Below are 20,267 nucleotides of genomic sequence, written 5' to 3' on the forward strand. Positions count from 1 at the left end.
TGAGTAGCAGACTGCGACACAGCATCTGACTCCCCTCCCTCCCTCCGTCTCTATTTCTGCAGTCCTCTCCTATCCCAGGCTCTCTGCTTCCGCCTCCTCCCGCAGCCTTGCCTCACTGCTAATAATCAATAATCTGTATTAGCCCATCACTAATCATATTGTGATAGACAGTGAGAGAGAGTAGTGCAGTGAGGCTTTGAGCACATCCGTCCGCATGTGTGTGTGTTTGTGTGTGCGTGCGGGCAGCTGGGGAGGGAGGAGGGAGGGGTGTATCTTAGCAGGGAGCTTTTCCCTGTTGTAGTAACCAACCACACGTCGACTGCCAGCCATTACTTCACTGCAGCAGCAATCAGCCCTTCCGTACTTAGTGAGCCAGACACACTAACCTGTCTGTCCCCTCCTCTTTCCTCTCTCTCTCTCTGTCTCTCTCCCTCCCTCTCCTTGTGTGCATATTCAGCAGAGCTGCCCTCCTCTCCTCCTCATCACTTTGCCACTCCTGCGGCATTGCTCTTTGCTTGAAGGGGACACCGGCCTGCTCCTCACCCACTGATTCTGCATGACTGTCACAAAGGTAAGACCGCTTCGGATCTGGAACAACTTTTAGGATCTCCACACAACGGTTTGGCTCAGGGATGCACTGAGGAGACCGAAAGCATTATTTTTTCTCATGCATGTGTGTTTTTGAGTAGTGTTGGAGTTCCTGTATAGAAGCTGGTTGTCAGGATGTTGCTGCCTGAGGATGTGTGTCATGTATGGTTTTAATAAGACTACAATAATTGACATTCTCTTACCCTAACTGCATTACATTACGGGGCAACAGTTCATTCTGGGATGAGAAGTCATTCTTTTTACCCGCATAGAAACTATTTAAAGTTCATTCAAAAAGTCCAAGATGCAATCCAGTAGGAGGCCTGGCGTCTAGTAACAAAGCGGATGCTTTGCAAGCTGTTATCATGCATGTTGGACTGATGTGGTGCTAATAATGGGCTGTTAACATGTTTGGCATGTTTCTTTCATTATAAAACATGAGAATCAAATCATGAGGTTGAAAGCAATTTGTGTTGTTTGCTAGCAACTGTGGGAATAAAGCATGTTTGAAAGCTCTGTGGTTGCTTTAGCGAATAATCACATGTAACGCTAATATGCAGAAAGATTACTTTTAGCAAATTATACCTTACATGGATGCTTAGTCCAAGTCCTTCACATGTAAACACATCTCAACTGTTAGTGGCGTCAGTGTGACTTCACCCTGATCTGATGTGCTTTGGATTATATTTACGTTTGTCCAGTGATTGGAGTGAAATAACCTGCCTAATGAACAAGTGTAAAAGTAAAATGCAAAAAATATTGTTCAGACATCAGGGGAACTCTAGCCTTATTAAGGATTAGACAAATCTGAAAATAAAGACTTGTGGTTTTTGGTTAAAGTTGGGTGAAGGGGTGGGGTTAGGCAAACAGCAATATGGTGGGAATAATGGTGCATCCTCTGGGGATATACTTTGGGGCATTATGCTGTTCTCTCAACTGACAACAAATGTGTTTGTGTGTATTAGCAGCCTAAAGCTAATCTTAAAATAGGGTAAGAGGTCATGTGCACCTAAGTGTGTGCTGGTGGTCGTAGTTTGTGTTGACGTTCATCGGCGACTCGAATCCTCTTAATCAATTTAGCACACACACATGCAGAGAGAGACAGACAGACAGAGAGAGGAAATTAGCACACCTTCTCCCATGTAGAGAATTAACCTGGACTGAAATAGATGACCTACTGTAGACATGGGATAATGGCCTATTTACACACACTCGTGGTCACACACCTCCATGTTCCACCAAAAAGTGTTGGCAATAGAAAATGAAGAGGTCTGCATTTCCAGGATGCAATCTCCAACACAAAGCTGCACAGATTCACAGACAGTTGCTCTCAAAGCACAATTTTGCTGCCAGTGTGTGTGTGTATGTGTGTGAGTGTTTGTGTGTGAGAGAGAGTTTGTGTGGGAGGTGTGTGTGTGTGTGTGTGCTGCTGCGTAGGTGGACGTTCTCCACTATGAGAACTGAAAGAGGAAAAGGTCAGGTGCTCATGTGTTGGCACTTAGCCATAACCAAAATGTGACTGTAGACAAGACCCAAAGCACTGAAAAGAAATGTAATGAATATGACGCTTTTTTTCCTACCTGTAATTATGGAAATGATGTGAGGAGGAGGAAGTGAGAGAAAAAAACATGCTTTGAGATCTTTGTTAAAAAAAAAAGGTATGAAAGCGTTTTACCCGGTGGTATCTAAACGCTGATGGGTGTGTGGGAGAAGAAGGGAGAGAAAGAGAAGAGAGAGGGAGAGTCTTGGGAGCTGTGTTCATGGCTCTGCCTGCCAACAGCAGAGAAGTCACCTTGGGAAGGATACAGGACAAGGGCCTCTATGCTGACGGGGCTAAACACCCTTCTTCCCCTCAGCGCATAGATGCAGACTGACAATATTGTGGAGAGGAAAGCCTTGAGATTCCTCTTTAGTATCAGACTAAGATCTGCATTGCCTTTCCTCGCTGTTTATTTAAAAAGTGTGGAGCTGAAATAAGAGTGTAGATATTTACACAGTTGCAGTAATGCTCTCTCTTTAAACAGCAGTGAAGCACAGCTCACTTATGCTGCCTCCTGAGCACCAGCATGTCAAAAACACAACAGAATGTGGATCATTTCTAAACATCAAAGAGCACATCTTTAAAAGCTTATCATTTAAAAATATTAACCAACACCGCAAGGGCTGTTAAAATGTATTTTCTATATTTTAGTACATTATAAACATTTTAATCCTTATCCTATTAAATAGGACAAAAGAAGAAATGCAGTGGTTATATATGACTTTAGATTTCTCTAACAATCATCAAACCAAAAACAGCTATACTTGTTATTGTTCATTCCATAAAAAGTATGTATTTGATTTGAGGGTAATGAAAGTTTCCGGAACTACAGGAACTCCTGGATGTAATTGAGAAACAGCGGTTGTTATGAAGAAGGTCCACCAACCAGAAAATGATCATTGTAAAGGTCAAAGAAGTGCGTTGCTTTCACATTGAGCTGACAGAGTGAGAAGCTACTGTTCAGTCTTTTAAAATGCTGACAGAGAAAATAGGTCATTGCACGTTTAAATCCACAGCCTTTGCTTTCAAACATGGCCTCACTGGACTGAGTTCTCTGTGAGACCGAGCCATAAGCTCTTTAGCTTTCAAAGACTGACACTTTGGAATAATTTCTTTGGGCCAAATGCTACCAGCTATTATGCTACCAAATAGCATAATACCTCAGATTGATATGATTTGTAAATACCTGAGGGCATCCCTAAACTGTATGACTTTATTATGCTGTTGGTTTACGAGCAGAATTAATGCCCCGTGTGCAACTATTTTACAGCAATATTTTTACAGATTTTATTATTTTTATTTTAATACAGAGTTGCTAAGGAGCAAGTGATCTACAACTTAGTAGAGTTATTTCTCAAAATGCAAAATAATTATTTTAGAAATATCTACTCGTCTCCCCTTCATGTTTGTTTTCATTTGAAATCGATCCATCCATGAGTTTTTAAGAGGTATGTACACACTGGAAGCAACTTGCAGCAATGTGGAGACTAAAGACCATAGATAGAGAAGATTTTCAGAAACTTCAAGCAAATAAAGGCGACACAACGCTGACAAAATTAAGTGGGTGGGACCCAACATAAACTTTTCTAATCAATTAAATTTTATTTATATAGCTTCAAATCACAGCAACTGTCACTCAAGGTGCTTTATATTTTGAGGTAAAGCTCCTACGGTAATGCAGAGAAAACACTCAGATGATCTTCTATGAGCAAGCACTTGGAGACAGTAGGAAGGAAAAACTCCCTTTTAACAGGAAGAACTCTCCAGCAGATTCAGGCTCCGGAAGAGGAAACCATCTGTTAAGTCTGCTTAACGTGTTTTTTCTGTGGAGAGGTGAATTGAATTGCTAAAGGGGTGAATCAGAATTAAATAAGAACATTTTAGTTTGCGAGCACACAAAATGTGTAGAGAAATGTTGAGTTTGTCAAAATCGCCAAATGTAGGTTTCACTCACTCCATTTGGAAAGCTCTGTTGAAACCACCAGTTAAAATCGATCTTTGACTCGGTGTCCCATTAAATCAATCTCAACCTGTACTCTATTGTAACAGACACAAAATTTATTTTTCCTGCCTCAATGCTTTACTTTTATGAATGTTATAAAAATCCTAAGTGTAGCAGCTGTTATACAGACATACCATGCAGCACTGCGAAATTAATTATATTCATTTTTTGACAGTCAATATTAAAACATACCGTTTAAAAATAACAGATATTTTTAACATATTTAAAATGAATTAAACAGTAAAAGGCAAACATTAGGTTTGTGAAGTCCCATTTTGAAAACTCGATTTTTATGGGTGTTGCTATTTTGTTGTTCTGGCTGCAAAACTGTATGGTCAACTTGTTAATCATCAGTCATTAGAGCCAATAATATGCCAGATAATCTTCCTTTCTGAAACATATGTACAACGTTTGCAAAATGGACTCAAATGTTTATTCAATATAACCTAAAATAAGTGACTGAGGCCATGCCGTCAATAATAGTGTTTACAGAGGTCCAATAGACTTTTATAGGACCGGAAGTACTTTTGCAACCACATGTAAGTGAGTCAGAAGACTCAGAAGCTGAGTCTAAAAATTAGTGCTGTGAAAATAAACACATACAACAAGTAAGTATGTACAGTACTGTGCAAAAATCTTGAGCCAAACTTCATTTCTTTATGTTTTGCATCCAAGGATCAAGACTTTCTTTTAATTTTTTTGATATTTTTTTTTTTATCTTGAACTCAGCAATAGTTTTCCAGACTTTTGGAAAACTTGCTTGGAGTTTTTTAATATAACTATCTCTAATCTAATACTAAAGGGTGCTGGCTCCCATTAGTCTTGTTCAACTAGTTTTTGAGAGTTGCCTTGATATCAGTTTGTGTCCACTGAGATTCCAAAATATCTTCAAAAATGTATTTGAGCTCTGGTGGATACTTACTGTAAGTCCAAACAGCAGACCACCAGTGTTGGGTAAGTTACTTAGTAACTTAGTTACATTACTAGTTCCTTCTATCAAAAGTAACTCAGTTACTTCAAGTTACTCGTTACTTTCAGAGTAACTAATTACTAGGGAAAGTAACTTTGGCTTTACTCAGAATTCTCTTGTTAATGTGTTGCTTCCGTAACTGGATACCCAGCAAGATTGCTAGTCTTCTAGCTTGCTTACTTGCCACAAGTGCACTATGCCACCTACCAATAGAAAGGAAAAGATAATGTGCATATTTCCACGAGAGAAATCCCACGCCTGGACCATCGTTGACTGCCGCCATGATTCTAGCCTACGTCACAGCGTCATGTGCGCTTTTTACATCTAACACGAAAACTGCAGTCGTGGTGCTTTTGATTGTACTCAGAATTCTGCCTTCCGAATAGGAAGATGTAGGTAACACCAGACTGTAGATGAGCTGCATACAGGGCTGGACTGGGACAAAAAAATCGGCCCTGGCGTTTTGACTAAAGACCGGCCAACCATTATAGGAAAAATCATAAAGCCTTTGAATGAAAACAAACGCTGTTGTGACGGTGATGTACACAGTTTTGATGGTATATATGTATCAATCTATCAATCGTTTGTTGTAAGATTCAGATGATAATTTTTTAAAAGCTAGACATTTTAAATGAGAATAAGAAAGAAAAGTATTTCTTTGTGCCCCCTCTCCCTGTTAATGCCCTACCTGCCCCCCTGGCAACACTTTGCTAGACCCGCCCCTGCACAGTTACCAGCTGTCAGCTACTTAGAAAAGGATCCTGGTGTTATTTGTCTCTCAGGAACAGTTCATAACTTCCCTTCAACTCATTCATGTCACCTAAAAGGTAAACCTGTTTCTCCATCACCTGCTCAGCTCTGATGATTCAGTAAGGACATCTCCTGGTTTCATCTTCATGTTTCCCTCTCACCAGATAACCAAACCGATATCATGACCAGCAGCTTTACAGCTGTGGCTCCAGCAAACATCAGCTGATACTAGAAATTAATATTAAATAAATTCTAACAACAGCTGATCAAGCTTAAACGTGCTGCTGTTGTTTAACGCGACTTCCGCTGATTTCTTCTTTCAAAGTGGGCGATAAACAAACAAGAGAGAAAAGCCGATCAGCTGATTATTGATCAGTTTCATGATTGAAGTAGAAACAGGAGAGGGAGGGGGGAGAATGAGAGAAGAAGAGGCAGCTGACAGCATAAAGATGCAGAATAACTCCAGCTTTGTGTCTTTTTCATTGTAGCTTAAGTCCGGGACAAACTGTGTTCCTTTTCACCTCAACACAAAACGCGTAATATTTTCTTTGAATACGAGACGATTCAGTTTTTTAGGGGACGGTTGGAAACTCTAATAATTAACCTTATGAACAAAATAAAGTTCAACATCAGTAACATAGCACCCACCCAGCTGTATAGAAACCCCGTCATGCTAGCTAGTACGCAGTACGAAAAAGTCAGCATAACAAAAATAAACTCCACCTAAACTTGGTTTATATCTGACCCACATAGACTGCAGGTCATAACTTCTTACCTAAAGTTCAGTTCACCTGACACTCGGACCGGCGGCCGCCTCGGGCCTCTGCTCCTCCTGCCTCTCCTTTTCCTCATCTACCCGCTGGCCTCCACCACTTGCTAATGTTACTGAATCTGTGGAAGCTCCGCGATAGCCACCACACGAAGTAACGAATAACGAGCCTATCTAAATCCCAGTAACGATTAACGCGTTCCTGATTTTGGCATAATAACTAGTTACCGTGCTCGTTACTACAATAATAACGTAGTTACTGTAACACGTTACATTAATAACGCGTTAGTCCCTACACTGCAGACCACACGCCTACGCAGTGCCAGTCGAACCAGTGAAGACCACCACAGCTTGAATGGAGACATTTGTATCCAACTGGGCATCTTCTATAAAATTTAAAAAACGTAATAACTAGTTTTACTCATCACTCCTACAGAAATAAATACAGTCAGGTCTATATTTATGTACACGCATTACTTACTCTTTGATATTACGGATGCAAAAAAGTAGTTCTGCAACTGGTAGCTCTGAAGATGTGTTAGCTCAACAACCCTCCAACGTTTGTTCCCACCTGCTATGATTTGAGCTTTTTCTGAGATTAGCATGCACAATAATTTGCAATGAAAGAGTCACTGTTTTGAAGTACTTACTTCTCATTGGGTGAACACATACAGATCTACATGTAGATGATCTGAATTTTCTTTGACTTTGTCAAGTGCAGCTGGGGGTTAGCGGAGGGGACAGAACAGAAAGTCAGAAGAGAGCCAGACTTTTCCTAACTTTCAGGTTAGTGACTGAAGTGACTACCAGTGAGAGCATAGAGTACCGTTGACTGACATGTGAAAAATACCCACAAGTGACCAGCTGTCATCTTCAAAGCAATACAACGAGCAAATTGCTTCCAGTGTGAAGCAGTTTTAGTCATCCTTGCAACTTTGGTTGTATTCAGACCACATTGCATGAGTTGCAGTGCACACTGTGGACATGTGACCACTCTGTTGCAGGTCAAGCACACAGAGACTGACCATTCACTATTGACCTGGCTAATTTAGAATCACAGATTAATCTATCACGTTTGCATCTATGGGCTTTTGGAGTAAAAACCCAAACAAGTACAGGGAAAACATGCAAAATCCACACAGAAAAGCCTCATTGTTATCAAACACTTTCTGATGGATCCCTAAACAGGAAACTAGTGTTTTAGTGTGTTTTACCCGAAAAAAGAGAAAAAGAAAGAATAAGTAAAGCAAAACATGTGCTTCTCACAGAGTAATTAATACACTTACAATTATACAGCATACAATTATAGAAGTTTATTCAGTTTAGGAGTTGTATATTTTATCTTCCACCAGAAATCACCTTGAAGATATTTTTTGGGTGATCCATTAGAGGTCAGCATACCAAATCATAAATGCTGTGATGAGTTATTTCACAGTTTATCCACAGATTAGAACAACCTTAAATAAAATATTAAAACAATGCTTTTCTTGAGCGAGCTGCTTCGTTCTGCACACAGCATGCTGCTCTCAGCAGTCACAGCAGAAAGCATACTTGCGCTTGCTACCACATCAGGGAACAGCTTGAAATTATCATTACTATATCTGGACACTATGTTCTCATTTGCTGTGTGATTACGTGTCCGTCTGTGTGAGCGATGAGCCCGTGGGCATAGATGGGATGGCACAAATGTGAACTGGCAGACGTGTTATGCGTAGGCTGATGGGAAACACAAATTACTATCTGATGAGCATAGAATATTAGAGATCTGGTAATACCAGCAAATGAAAAAAAACCAAACTAAACAGTTTACCTGCTGTGTTTTTACCTCAAAATTTAGGCTTTAGTCAAAAAAAACAACAACCCTGTGGCTCACAGCTACTCCGTGCTCAGACAGTGAAACCACTCGGCCTTTGGTTTGCTTCATAAAAGACCTCTTCAGAGTCCTCCAGCAATGCAGGGGGCAACAGACGCTCGCTTCAGCATTGATCATTGCCCAGAGTTACCTTCCTGTCAGTTTTAGTTTTACTCTCTGTCCATAAGACACATGGGAGAGTCATATTAGCCACAACGGGAATTCTCTGTGAAAGAAACAAACCTCTTCAGAAGACTGAGGTCACCCAGCCCTTGATCTGCCAAATGACCTCCAGCCAGAGACGCTGGGCAGTAAAAGCACAGATGGAAAGAATTCTGTTTTTAAGCAATTTCTGAGCATTTATCAGACTATCCAAATGTGCCACAGCGCATTAAAGAAAGGTGCCACTTTAGAATTTTTTTCCACAGACCATTAGCACTGTTTTCTTGAATACCCGCTTGATTAAAAAGCTGCAATCCCTTAAATGGTCCACTTGTTTTTGGTAAGTTACCACAGAAAGGGCAGTCTGCCAGGACTGGTGAGGGGGCGGGAAGAAGGACAGAGCTGAGGGAAGAGACGAGTGACCAAGATAGGGAGGGGCAAGAGCGGCCCCTGGTGTACCCCCTGTTTTCTTTTTTCGTTCCTTTACAGACCAGTAAAAATGATCCTCAGCTAACACCATGTGGTGATAAATGATGTCTGGCCCAACAGGGCACACAAATACGCTTACATCTAAATCTCAGTCCTCATAAAGAAGGAGAGCGCACGCATTTAAATGCACGTTAGTCTCAAGCGAAGGCTTTACATCTAACTTCCTGACACGAATCGAATATAATTCAAAGCAGCATTCCAGCTGTGTTGAGTGTGTTTGCAATTACATATCTGCAAACACCCCAATTATGAAGGAGGCCCACGCTGCTCTAATGTCAAGCACACATGTGGTGGGAAAGACGTCTGAAAGCCATTTTCAAAGTGTTTATGGTACAGCTTCTGCTGTTAACTGAACGGCAGTTAAGTCTCTTATAGCAGAAAGCAATTCCAGATCTATTTCAAGGTATGGAAGCTAGATATTTTTTTTCTCAGTAGACATGCTGATAACAGGGACTTAACATGTCCAAGTGAAACAGAAAATAAACACTTGCTGCAGAGAAGGCTGACACACGCACACACAGAAATCCACTCTCAAACTGCCTAAATTCTTACGTCGCGGCACCTCGCCCACCATAAATCTTAATTGAGTCTGATTTAGACCACTGGCCATTTGTCAGGGGTAATGTTTACCCTGCACGCTCACTAACACACACATTGACACCCAGACTGGATCATTAAACTAAATGCTAAATCACTAACCTAGCAACACCAAAACCTGCTTTTCTTGAAGCAGGAAAAATACACAACAGCTTAGTGGATTAAGAATGCTAAATCCAGAATTAGGCTTTTTTATTTTTTAAATATTCACTCTAAATGGAGCAGATAAAAGAATTAACATAGGGGAGCAAGTTGCATGAGGAGCAGGAGCTGACAAAAAAAGTGTGAGAAAATAGAGGAAAATAGGGGAATAGTTGTGAGAAAGCCACAGAAAAGCATTCACCACAGGAAGACATTCAGATCTCATGAGCTCATTGCCTGTCAGAAAGCTTCCTTACGCTGCTCTGTGTGTACGTGTCGGTACGTGCAAGTGTCTGTGAAATCTGTGCTTTTCAATTCTGTGTGAAAAACCTGAAGTAGATTTCCAACAGTTGGGAAACTCTTCTTTCCTTGTGTCACTGCATAAATCATTCCTCAACTGCAAACGCTTTCACACAGCGCAGGCTCCTTTATAGCAGATGACCTTCTTCTCAAAATATGACTTGAATACATTGGGCAAAGTGTGCAGGAGAAAGCTTTGGTGTGGCTACGTTGGATATGAGTGTTCATTTTTAGATTCCCCTTTGGGAAGCTGCTGAAATGAAAAAAGCCAAAATCATGTGAAATTATTTGTGAACATCCTCCAGAGGGAGATAAAAGCAGAGTAGAGGCTGACCATTATGAGCATTCCTATTCCACAGCAGCTGAGATTGAACGTACATCCCGTGTGTGTTTGTGTAGTCTGTAGAATCAACACATAGGACATGCTTCCTGTTTGTAGGCCTGCGGACAAAGAAATAAGTAACTCCAGAGAGAAGGGGGCTTTATTTTGTAAGTGCAAGTGTGTATTATCGAGTGTAAGTGGGAGATTGGTAGCAAAAACTATTCTGAACAGTGTCCAGTGTGTGCAGCCTTTTTGTCAGATGTAAGATGAAATATTTACACAACAATTTCAAAGTAAAATATTTTGCATTGAAGGTATTTTATTTATTTTTTGCATGCATGGAGAAACTGATAGTGTTTTGAGCCAAGTATAAACATGGCCACATTATGGGCAGCTTTATTGGGCCAACTGCTCATTAACGCATATATACAATCATCCAATTACATAGCTGCAACCCAGTGCATTTAGGCGTGTCAGTATGATCATGTTAAGGTTCTTAGCAGAAAGGGGATTTAAGTGACTGAAGGTGGCATGGTTCCTGGTCTCAGATTGGCTCGTCTGATTATTTCAGAAACTGCTGATCTACTGGAATTTTCCCACCCAGCCATTTCTAGGGTTTACACATGATTTGGGCTTGTCTTTCACCCTGCAATACTGGATTCTGACTTGATGATTTAGGAGATACTGTCAGGCATTCACATGAAGATAGATGTTGGCTTTATAAAGGCTCAAGAGTTGGGAGTTTGCCTTGTAATTGGAAGGTTGCCGGTTCGAGCCCTGGCTTGGACAGTCTCGGTCGTTGTGTCCTTGGGCAAGACACTTCACCTGTTGCCTTCTGGTGGTGGTCAGAGGGCCCGGTGGCGCCAGTGTCCGGCAAACTGGTTTGTGGACTAATGTTTGAAGGCTTGACTTTGGCATTTTGACCATTGGTGGCTTTGTGCTTTGAAGAATAACTCACTTTTCTCTGATGCATCACTGTGATTGCACCTGTGAAGCTGCAGCAGTCCATGCATGCCCATGCAGGGCTTTGCAGTGGCACTGCAGAATCAGGGTGGTCCATTTTCTCGCTGAAACAGTAGCTGCCTGTGAGACCAGGCTGTCATGGAAGTATCATGGAAACATTTTGCACAATGCTATCACGTTCTCAGGTGTGAGGCTGACAATGGCTGTGCTGTGTTATACGTTCTAGCAGGCTTGTGCAGGGACAACACAGAGTGCAGACGCATAATGTTTTGTGATTCAGGTATGATGCACTGGGACTGTCTTGTGTATGTTACATTTAAACATGCACATTATGAATTCCTGCAAACGTGCTTCATACTTCAGGTATTCTACACTGAATATGGCGGCGCTAAAAAGCTGAGTGAACATAAGAGAGCAGTGAGTGAGGAGTAGGGCAGCTAGGGAGAGCACATCCATGGAGGATGATACTTCCACCCACACTCGCGCTCACACACACACAAACACTCAGACGTTCCGCATTAGAGTTCATCGGGGTCAAATTCAGCTCTGTATTTTGCCCATGGGCACTAATCACAGTGTAAATATAGAGATTAGTTTCTGAAACAAAGAAAACGTCAGTTCTTTTTTTTTTGTGCCAGTTTCTTACCACATGTTTCTACTATTCCCACTCATTTTCCTCTCATAACAATCTGTGTCACAGTCTGCTCAGTGCTGTTGCAAATAAGACACATCGAAAGTATTCAAATGGATTTTAGTTAGGTCTGTACAAACTGATGAGCGAGCGCATCGATCTCAGGGTGTCAAATACTGCTGTCACATACTTGCGTCCCTGCCTGATGTGCTGGGTTTAGAGAGTACTGAGATAGATCTGTGCCTTCCAGCTCATCTCACATGGACTCTTTTAGTATCCAGCATATTTTGACCCAAACTACTACCTTCTTCTAAAAGTAACACGGTAGTTTTTAACCGCTCAACCCTGAAGAGTGACTCAAAACGTAACAAATCAAAGCCCAAAATATCCTACTGCTGACTTTTTGATCCTTGAATGAAAACCATTAAGACACAAAATCCAATATTGCTAGAGCCTCAGCCAACCGGTGCCAAAAGGAACCATTATTGAATGGCAGTCTTTCACCCCCTGGGTTAAGAATGTGGTACAGCCTGCTCTTGTGAAAATGGGATGAGAGGGATGAGGGATGAGAATAGTTGCAGCTTCCTATAAGCTCCTTATAAAGGCTGCAATTTATGATGAAAGCGTCAACTTTAAGGCACACGTAAAGCCTTGTGTGTCAGCAGTTTGTTACATGAGTTTAGCCAAAGCAACACATTTTAATAGTAGGGCTTGTTAGAGGTCAGTTGTAATTTGGAAAGATCAGGAATCAGGAGGTGGAGGAGAAAGAAAACAGCGTAGCAGATTTCAGCAGTCTCTCTGACTATGGAGTGGTAGTGTTGCTTTTTTGGCCACATTTGTGTCATTTGAAACATGAAGTAAAAGTTGTTGGGTTTTTTATGCTATACAAGTGACTTTTTGTGGTTGGTGTTGTATTTAGACAAATACAACCCCCGTTCAAAGTAAAAATCTACAATGAGGCAGGTAAACTCAGTGCCTAGATTCTTCTCCTACAAAGCCATGTTATTGTAATAGATGCAGTATGTCTAAACAGTGTCTTGCTGAAATACGGAAGACCGTCCCTGAAAAAGTTGTTGCCTGGATGGGAGGGTGTGTTTATCTAAGACTTCTATATATCGTTCAGCATAGATGGTCCCTTTCCAGATGTTCAAACTGCCCATTTCATAGGCAAAGTTCATTCATTTTTAATTAGCTTTAGGCCAGAGAAGAACGTGCCATTTTTATACCACGTTCACATACAGCTTCTTTCGGTGACAGAACTTTAACCTGCATTTGTGGATGGCAAACTGTGTTCACAGACAGTGATTGCACACCTTGTCCTGTGCACATAGAGATTTCTTCAGATTCCTGGACTCTTGCATGATTTTGTGTACTGCAGATGATGACATAATGAGATGAAGTCTTCATAGATTTACTTTGAAGAACGTTGTTATGAAGTTGTTCCACAGTTCCACGTTTTCTGTTTATGAAAATCAGCTGTGTTTGTACTTAAATTTGGTGTCCCTTTTTGGAATTGGTGTTTTAGGATTACAGACAGGTGGTTTAAACAGAGTATTATCTTCTGAAATGTTGGCAGGTATAAAAATATGAAAATGAGAATCATATGGATGATTACACCCTGCAACAGGCGACCAGAGAAGCTAGTAGCTCCTCCGTATAAAAATCAAGGAAATACATTTATAAAAAATCATTAATTTTACGTTTTAATGGTCTCAAAAAACCACTAGTTGGTGCACTAGGTTAAGTTTTTTTCTTCTTCTGAGTAATATATTTGTGGTCCACAACATGACACTGTATCACTGGTTTGATTTATAGCCTACTGGGATTTGTTTCACAGAAGATCATCCTAGATTTTTTTTTTTTTTTTGCCAGATATTTTTGGTCACAGCTGAGAAACATTGGTATTAATGTCAATTGGCTCTTATGTTTGGAAAAATGGTTATTAACTCCAAGTGTCTGGGTTTCACTTGCTGTCACTATAGCAACTCAGTGGGCATGCCAGTCTAAAAAGGAACAGTACAACAATTGAGGCGGGAAACAAAGAGCTTTTGGAAACGATTGGGCTTTAGAATTCATACGTCAAATATGAACTGCTGCAATCGTTGATAGCTCTGGAATCATTATCATTTATGATTACTGTAACACGTTAGACACATTTTTCTGGCAATCAACATATTTTTAAGAAGTTATTATCTTTATGCAGTTTCTACAGAAAGCCCAACATTGATCTTAATTTAAAGTTTTAAGGAACAAAAAAAAATTTTTTGCTAGACACATTTATAATGTTGTGCTCACTTTTTAATAATGAGATCTATATACTTTGCACTAGACGACACATAGACTGTAGCTAACAGAATTCCTATGGGCACCATATGTTGACTTACTGTATGAATTTTCCTTGTCTCTTATTGTTTATCAGATGGACTCGCCAGCTGAGAGCCAGCTGTGTCTGCATTTCAGCTGCTAGTTTTTTCTCCATGGGTGGTGACTGCAGCTGGGAGAATTCGCTGGGTCTGTGCTGATGCCATTTATTTATGTAGTTGGTTTGTGGAGAGAGATCAAGTAGAGCGTAGGAGAGACACAAAAGAAAAAAAAAAATGGCTACTTAAAGTTTCACTTGCTGGGCCCACGTCCTCATTTGAGGCTTGAATTGAGCTGCAGTTTTGGGAAGGCCGGAAGACCTGGCAGATCCCCATGTACTAAATAGAAGTGAAGAGGTTAAAGAATGAAAAAGAGGAGGGAGCACGGTGGGGCACGAAAACGAGAATGAACAGCTTGTAGAACTGGGGGAACATATATAGATGAGAACCGGAAGGAGCGTGTTTGGAGGTGTGGTCCCACTCCTGAAATTCAGATACTTCAGATAGTTTATCTCCAATTATGTTTGTAGTTTCTTTATTTTGATACATGGTTCATACATTGATGCATCATTACCTTTGAGTCTGGGAACCTATTAAACAGAAATCTGTGGATTTTTGTGGTTATTTTGCATTTTTTTTGAAAAAGAAACATAAATTATTCTTTAGTGAATTAAACCTAAAATAATAAAAGAACCAGTTTTATTGTTTTAGGTTTATTATTGATTATTTTTCCTTTAACTCAGGATTAAACCTCTTCTGGGACACCAGAAATCCCCACTGATAGCCATGGTTAACATAGATCATAATCCCCGAGTTAAAAGAATGACGCATGATTAACATACTGTCTCGTTACATTTGAATTAAACCTGCAATTGTAATTCTATTAAGCCATTAAGAGCACCACCACACCTATGTTTTTGGCTGTAAAAATTAATATTTTACAATATAACAACCTTTCCAATGCCCCTGACAATGAAAAGTGGGATTAATAAATAGCAATGAAGCAATGATTCCACAGCCTTCACAGCATATAGGAAACAGAACATAATAGAATTATAATTTAAGCGTTGAAGTTTATCTTAATTTAGGATATCACATATAGCTCAATTAACCCTCATCCCTACAGCCTTATTTCTCTGCTACCTCAGGAAAATGTAAGGTATTTGCTGGTTGAAGTTCCCATCTATCAATCAATAAAATCACATCACTGCAAAACTCTTAATGGTTTGGCAATAGAAGCTACTGTGCCCTTACACAATGGAAACCATAGCAGATAACATCAACATTTAAATGACACAACTTGGAGGGACAGAGAGCTTACCAGGACTGCTGCTGATATCAGCTGCCTTGCTCTTGTGCTGACAAATTAGGTGCAGTATTTTGGCTTCGGTTATTTTGGTGCAAAACAGGTGCACAAAATGACAAAGAAAAATAAAGCCTAACTACTACAGGCAATGCCTGGCAATGATTTTTGACCTAAATGTACTTTCTATCTACTGCAGAAGTTTTTCAGGCACATTTCTTTAGTCTAATTTTAGTATTACAAGCATAAACTAATGTGCATTTGTATGCAAGAACACTGAAGTTTATTATTTTGAACTTCCGTGGAAGATGGACTCACTTTCTAATTCATGGTAAGTTCTTGAATGAGGTTGGTGTCAGACATATACAACCTCATCATTGTGTAAATAGATTAAGATATGTGGAAATTAAAGGGGGATAAACTTGGCTAAAGTATGACTTGGGAAGCAACCAAATTTAGCATGTTGCTAATAGAGACTTCCTTATGGAATAACATCCAAAATTAAATATTATTCTCCATAGAGCATGGTGAAATTAGGTCTGTGCTTTACATATGGCCTTTAAACTGGGACACATACTGTAGCGTAGAAACCCAATTAACAGACTGACAATAGAAGGATCAATGAAACAGACTGGAAATATGTGCATGAGTGACTGAGCTTTTAATGGATAGCTAACACAGTCCGTGGTCTTACATAAACCTCATAATAAAATTCGTCAGCACGGGAAAACATGTATTGGACATATGGAGGTTTGCTGATGCAGAATGACAGCAGCATGAGTGCTATAACCCTGTGGTTGGTTTTCTGTTGGTGATCTCTTCAGCACAGTGGAGGCTCAGAATTAGGTCAAATTCACAACACATTAACCTTCACCCTCATATGGGGATACTGTCATTTCAGTGTAGCTTATCAAGCTCACACATAGATCCAAAGGCGATTACTGATGGCTGTTTCTGCATGAGCGTGCTCTTTTTTTTTTGTAAGAAACGGTCACTTGGCTCATTTTCCTTTATTTCTGTCTTTCTTTCTTCTTTTTCTCCTTTTGTTAAAACCCCAAACTGAAGAAGACATTATTTTGGAGGCAATGGAGAAATGATCCCGGATATGCAGAAGTACATACAGGTTGAGATTCTGTATGTGAGAGTCAGAAAACTGAGGAGATGGAGCAGTACGCAATAATCTACGTTGGCTTGATTTGTATCCTTGTCTATTTGGACTGGGGATATGACTTTGAGTCAGCTATATTTCAACATGCTCACTTTAGTAGAAAAACTCATTAGACGTCCTTCCTCATGACTGCTGCCCTGGATAAGTCGTAACATCTGGAACTTCCCTTCCCCCACATTGGTGCCAGAATTGTTGAAAACTGTCTGTCTCTTTGCAGCTTTGAACTTCTTTGTATGCTGCTTAACAGACTGTTGAATGCCTAATTTGAATTTATTTTAAAGTCACATAAAAGAAAATCCTCTATATTGATATGCTCTCGTTTATTACTGTTCTCTTCTGAAGTTACTCGGTTCAATTTCTCCAGCACTGGCAAACCACAGCTCACCTTTTCCTGGCGATAGTTTAAAAGGAAAGTGCAAAGACAATTTTTTTGGGTCCTGAACTAAATTTCTTTTTATATTTATATCCTTTCCTAGTTTCCTAGTAGTTGTCATTAATTTGTGGATCTGCCCTCCCTGTATATTAACTATTTTATTCAATTTGATGTAACCAGTGCTTAATATACAAATTTAGCCCTCCACTGAAGGTGCTATTCAAGCACAGCCAGAAACAGAGGAAGTCATGAAACACATCAAAAGGTGACTGAAACACATTACACAGCATCCCTGTAAACAAAAACAAAAACAAAACAAACAGTTATTCAAATTTAATGATCACTGAATTCTGATATGAACTTAAGATCAGCAGGTGGAGAAAAAAACACAATGTCTTGCATGAACTGCTTCATTAGAGGTAAATGGAATTGGGGCCAAAAGTTGACTTTGCATTCATATAGGAAAAGAAACCAAACTACACCAATCAGACATGAAGACCACCTGCCTTAACTGTTGACCTGCTGGTCCCCCCTTTTGCTGCAAAAACAGCCCTGACCTGCTGAGGTATGGACTGCACTAGACCCCTGAAGGTGTGCTATGGTATCTAGTCCCAAGATATTATCAACTGATCCTTTAATTCCTATAAACTGCATGGCACCCATGGACTGGAGTTTTTTTTTCAGCAGATCCCACAGATGCTTGATTGGATTGAGATCTGGGGAGGACAGGTTAACACCTCTAACTCATTGCTGTCCTCCTCAAACCATCCTGAACTATTTTTGCTTTGTGGCAGGTAGCATTGTCTGGCTGAAAAAGGCACAGTCTTTTCCTAGGGAATACCATTTCTATGAAAGGTTGTACACAGTCTACAGCAATGCTTAGGTAGGTGGTAGGTGTCAAAGTAACATCAGGCAGGACCCAAGCTTTCCTACCAGAACTTTGCCCTTAGCAGAACATCACGCATTTGAGCCAGCATTGTGTGATCTGAATAACTGACGTCTATCTTTGTCAACATCAGGCTTCTAATGACAGGATGCAGAACAAATTAAACCCTGGAAGTAGCCATAAACTGATTAAGGAGAATCAACATGATGAACTACTATGCGAGAGGCTCCTGTACAAGGACAATGTTATCTCATTGCTCTGGATAACTATATCACACAAATAGCAGCATTAGCTTCTGGTATCTGTACTGTCACTAATACAGAGTTAGTCTCGCCATCACTCTGATCTAAAGCAAGATATCTCAACAACTGCCATACAGAGTGGAAAGGAAATGTTGAGGCAATTCAAGGTGACCTCATAATTCCTCAGATATTTAGCAATTACCTGTCTTGTTGTGTAGCCATCATTAGATGGGAATATTCACTTTTACAGAAGATAAACAAATCAAAAGCAATTATCATCTTTTATGAATTATGATTCAATGTAGGACATAACTGCACATGTCAACACAGGAAGACAAACAAATTTTTTGCCTAAAGGCCGACCATGTAATTAACATGTGATTGTCTAAGTGTTAAATATACATTGCAGCTTTGTGGGTGCTCCTTTATTTAATAATCTAAATATGACCTTTCAATTTGCAGTGTGATTGGCTTATCTGTTAATGGACAAAGTACTGACTGACATTGAAACATCAAGATGACTTATTTGTTATTGGGTCTGATGGATATTAGAGCTTTCTCACTCTCTCCCTTCTTGGATTCATTATCTTTAGCATTATCTTCAGTATTCCTACAGCGTGAACTAGTCTCGCCAAGGTTCAGACAGTCACTGTCTGCAATGGAGAAGTCCTTGGCTCGGCAGATGGTCGGGGACTTTTCTGTCTAGGTTTGCTTTTTCACGCTGTCCATCTCTCCAATCCTGTGAAGACAGACGGAGTGAGAGAACGAGCTAGTGAAAGGACATAGGAGAGAAAAGAGAGAGCAAGAAAGACAGGGAAAGATCGAGGAGACAGTAATACCAAAAGGGTGTTGAGTCCGTCTGGTGCTGACACAGTCGGGCAGGAGTGCCGAGCATACTAAAGCTCTGCACTTCTGAACCTCAAAGCTGCGCGCTTCATCCAATTTGGAGTGAGTAGCTTTTCTCAGACATGTGAAAAAAATAATAAATACACTGTAGGCCTTGTGTGAAAAAGAAAAATCAGATGAAGCAGTTGATGGATTGATGTTTTTATGGAAACTGGTGGCTGGCCATCTGTTTCAGTCTGCCCATGTTGTAGCATCTGGTTATTTTTGCCTTCTGTTTTTTATATTTGCTTAAGAAATGTTGCAATGCACAATAATAGGCCAGGTTAGGCCTTTCTTCACAGGAGACTTTTTGGCTTGACATTCTAATAAAGCACATGTTTTACTCATAATATTCACACCCTTTTTTGGCTCTGTAATTTGTCATTCTAAAACTGAAGCAGCTTCTATTAATTCACATCATTAACGCTGGTTTCTCATGCCAACATGTCGAAATGTCTCCTATGGCAAATCCTGGTTCTAGAGTTGTTTTCTGCCAAGTTTTGACTACGACTTATTTAAACTGATAGGAAACCAGACAAGCTCTTCTTTGTGTTTCTTCAGTGGGTAATCCAGAAATGTGTATGGGTGGTGTGCAACTAATTTTCTTCAATCCCCCAGTGTGAAAATGCTTTGTTTTGCACTCCACAACTAGCAAAGAAACAAAACACCAACAAAACAGCTCATCCACCTACAGTCTCTTAACTCTTTAGCATCAGACAGAACTGCTGTTTGTATCTGACTCAGAGGAGGGTGGCTCCGTGATTAGCACCGCTGCCTCACAGCGAGGGGTTCACTGTGGAATTTAAATGCTCTCCACTAAACACAACTTTTCTGCAGGAGCTCCAGCTTCTCCCACCACCCCAAAAAACCTAGGTTACATCTCCAAAAGACCTAGGTGGCTGCCTGCACAGTGGCTGCCCACTGCTCCTAATGAATATGATGGATTTAACGCAGAGAAAAACATTTCACTGTAG

The 20,267-nt window shown here is 40.3% G+C and overlaps 1 protein-coding gene and 1 long non-coding RNA gene across 2 annotated transcripts in view; one reads left to right on the top strand and one right to left on the bottom strand.

Annotated features, from left to right (window-relative positions):
* The first annotated feature begins 294 nt into the window (after nucleotides 1-294).
* coro2ba (coronin, actin binding protein, 2Ba) overlaps nucleotides 295-20,267 on the top strand; it is a 43,607-nt gene continuing 23,634 nt past the window's right edge. The window contains exon 1 of the mRNA XM_085155568.1: nucleotides 295-571. Coding sequence (XP_085011694.1) covers nucleotides 557-571 — 15 coding nt within the window. The 5' untranslated portion in view covers nucleotides 295-556. The remainder of the gene's footprint in view (nucleotides 572-20,267) is intronic.
* LOC146525350 (uncharacterized) lies at nucleotides 16,682-18,302 on the bottom strand. Its single transcript, XR_014873550.1, has 2 exons — nucleotides 18,122-18,302; nucleotides 16,682-18,088 (listed from the first exon to the last, which is right to left on the bottom strand). It is a non-coding gene; the product is annotated as an uncharacterized LOC146525350 (long non-coding RNA).

Source organism: Neolamprologus multifasciatus, chromosome 1, assembly GCF_963576455.1.
Source record: "Neolamprologus multifasciatus chromosome 1, fNeoMul1.2, whole genome shotgun sequence".
Classification (NCBI taxonomy): domain Eukaryota; kingdom Metazoa; phylum Chordata; class Actinopteri; order Cichliformes; family Cichlidae; genus Neolamprologus; species Neolamprologus multifasciatus.